This window comes from Nanorana parkeri, unplaced genomic scaffold (assembly GCF_000935625.1).
Source record: "Nanorana parkeri isolate BGI_ZX_2015 unplaced genomic scaffold, ASM93562v1 scaffold51, whole genome shotgun sequence".
Lineage (NCBI taxonomy): Eukaryota > Metazoa > Chordata > Amphibia > Anura > Dicroglossidae > Nanorana > Nanorana parkeri.
In genome coordinates, this window is record NW_017306319.1 from 2,905,581 (window position 1) to 2,908,669 (window position 3,089).

At 42.1% G+C, this 3,089-nt stretch overlaps 1 protein-coding gene across 1 annotated transcript in view; it reads left to right on the top strand.

The window, feature by feature from the left end:
• Positions 1 to 3,089, top strand: part of EIF4G1 (eukaryotic translation initiation factor 4 gamma 1) — a 68,361-nt gene that overhangs the window by 35,472 nt on the left and 29,800 nt on the right. Inside the window, exons 5-7 of the mRNA XM_018575032.1 lie at positions 786 to 806; positions 1,912 to 2,082; positions 2,175 to 2,271. Of these exons, the coding sequence (XP_018430534.1) occupies positions 786 to 806; positions 1,912 to 2,082; positions 2,175 to 2,271 (289 nt within the window). The remainder of the gene's footprint in view (positions 1 to 785; positions 807 to 1,911; positions 2,083 to 2,174; positions 2,272 to 3,089) is intronic.

The following is a 3,089-nucleotide window of genomic DNA, read 5'->3' on the forward strand; positions in this document are numbered from 1 at the left end:
AGCGCTGCCTGCTGTCAGGATGGCCGAGCGGTGAGGGGGAGAGAAGCCGCGCCCCCAGCTGTCAGGATGACCGAGCGGTGAGTATACCACCGGAGCCGCTGTCATCCTGTCAGTTTCAGGATGACAACGGCTCTGTGCGTGGCAGAGCGGGAGATCGGTAAATATCGTTGATATTTGCCAATACTCCGTGTGAGGACAAACACTTGAGCGATCGTCTGATCACTCCAGGGTTTGTAAATAACTGGGGACACATAGTACTATGTGTCCCCAGTTATGAACAGGCTGTGCTTTACATCACAGCCTGTTTATTCAAGATTTCCTCAATGGGGAGAATCACTCAGTAAAGAGGCTCCTCCCCATTCAGAAACTATTGATAGTAAATATTTTACTACCACGTGCTGTGGCTGTATGTGTAATGCCCTGTGCGTTGTGCTGTGGCTGTATGTGTGTTGAGCTGTGTGCGTGTTGTGCCCTGTGTGCGTTTTGTGTTATGCAGGGCAACTGGTGGCGAGTAACTTTGAAGGCCTGGCTAGTAGGTCAGGACCTGAAATATTAAGCCCTGCTTTTGATGATACTTCTACCTGTTGGCCTTGCAATGTGTACATGATTCTGGCCCCCCTTCTGATCTGTGTTAGCTGAGAATTCTATGTTCTGGTGGGATATGTTCTATTAACATGGCATCTTTCTTGCTCATTTATTCGTCTCTTGATAATCCCCCCTCCTGTGTAATTTTTCACATTTGTCTTCTTCCACTCTCTACTTCTTGTTTCTGCTGCTTCTAACAGGCAGGATTCAGATCAATACAGGTAACCCTTCACATTGTTTTACTTTACATTTTGCTGGTCAGAGCTGAGCAATGTGTATTGCTATGTAGTATGGCAATTCAGTCCACACTGGTTAAAGTAAACCTGTCATGAAAGATGCGTGTGGAGTGCCATTACTGACATCTTACTAGATGATTGGCTGTCTGTAGCCTGAGTCATCCAGCAAATGATACTCTCTGATCTGCATTGGTTTAGTGACCCAGCGCTTTAGATGAGAACCAGGCAGCCAACATTTTCAGAAAGAGTTAAGCAGTGGCAGCTCATGTTTCTCCAATGGCATGTTTCCTGTAAGAAACAATCTTTCCAAATAAAAAAACTTAGCCTACACAGAAATCCCTAATGGTGATAGAAATGTAGTTGTTTTACTGTGCCTAGGGCCATTCCTTTTCTCTTTCCATGGCAGTGGGTTGTTCAAGGTGCCAGCAAGGTGTTTTAGATGATTAAAGCTCTTCACGGGTTCTCAAAGTGTATAAAAAACTTAAGTAAGAAATAGAAACCAATCCAATTTCCGTTTTCCAAAGCGCGATTAGTGGAATGTGAATCCTCATTACTTGGTATGAATCCTTGCCAGACTGTGTTGGTGGGCATATGAGCTGTTCATAGTTTGTTCTAGCTTGGTGATGCCTTGCCTTTTGCTATGACCAACAACTGTGACTTCTCTTCTTGTGCCTTCTGAACTTTAGTACTTAATAGTCTCATCTGTTGGTGCCAACAAGAAATAGAAAATAACATGCTCAAATCGAATAGACATGTGTTTACTTACAGCACAAAAAAGAGGGTCAGCGGGAGATGTACTGTATATATGGTATGTGTGTTTTTCACAGATATATGCGTTGTTTGCTTAGGTAATTTAACCCCCCCAAAAAAAAAAAATATTGCTAAAATATGTTCCCCCTGATTTTGGCTTCATACTAGTTGGGCTGTCTATGTGGGAGAGAAAGGAATGGTCCTCAGTTACAATTGTTCATTTATTAATATACTTACAATTACAGTCCCTAAAATGACTTTGTAATCAAAACAGTAACTTTGTCTCAGCTAAGTTGTAAAGTTTTGGATTGAATTGATACCATTTGTCCTCCCGCTTTAGCATTACTATCAGAGCAGGGCCCAACCTCCTAGCAACGCCGCCAGAGTCCAGAGTGGTTCTTCAGCTCGAGCAGTGCCTCCTACTCATGTGTATCCCGCTGGTTCTCAAGTGATGATGATTCCCTCACAGTTATCTTATCCTTCACAAGGTTACTATATACAAAGCGGACAGGTAAGCGTCGGCAACACCAAATAAACCTTGTTGGCTAGATTTTGTTTGTTCACCGCTTAAAATATATTGCATGTTTTTTGTTTTTTTTGCAGGGTCGTCCTTATGTAATGCCCACACAGCAGTACCCAGTGCAACCTGGCGCTCCTGGCTTTTTTCCTAGTGCTAGTCCCACAGAGTATAACGCATATGGTGAGTAAGATCTTTTTATTTGATTTTTTTAAAATATTTAGTAAGTGTACAGTGTTTACTTTTTGTTTTGCATATTTAAAGTTGTGCATTTGAATTTTGGAATGCGGTTTTGGGGGCTAGCAACTTTTCTTTATCATAGGTACTGTAACTGTGATCTTTCTAGCTGCTCTCCACACCTCCCCCTTCACGATGTTTATATGATCAGGAGTAGACTATATTTAGTTCAGTGTAGCTGCGATGCAGCAAAGAAGCTCAGTTTGAGTGGGGGCAGCGGTGATCCGCAGAACAAAGTCGTCCTGTAAGTTTAACTACTGTAGATTGTGGGGTTCTTGGGTTCAGTGAGGAGTTAATCTTAACCAGTTGACATCCGCGGTGTTAAACCCCCTTCCCATCCAGGCCATTTTTCAGTATTCAGCGCTGCGGTACTTTGACATTTATTCCGTCATGCAACGCTGTACTGAAATTAATTGTATACCCTTTTTTGGGGACAGATAGAGCTTTCTTTTGGTGGTATTCACCACTGGGGGTTTTTATTTTTTACTATATTAAGGAAAAATTACCGAAATTTTACCAAAACAAACTTTCCCCTATATTAAATGATAAAACATTTATTATTACCCAATTCTTTGGTAAAATATAAAAGACGGGGTCACGTCGGGTAAAAAGACACCGAACATGTCAAGCCTTAAAATTGCGTGCGCACGCGAAACCTCAAAAACGATAATCCCCAAAATTGGCCATAGGCGACGCTTTAAAAGCTTTTACTGCTCATCAGTTTAGTGTTATCAGTGATTGATGGCCCTAAAATGATTGCTCTC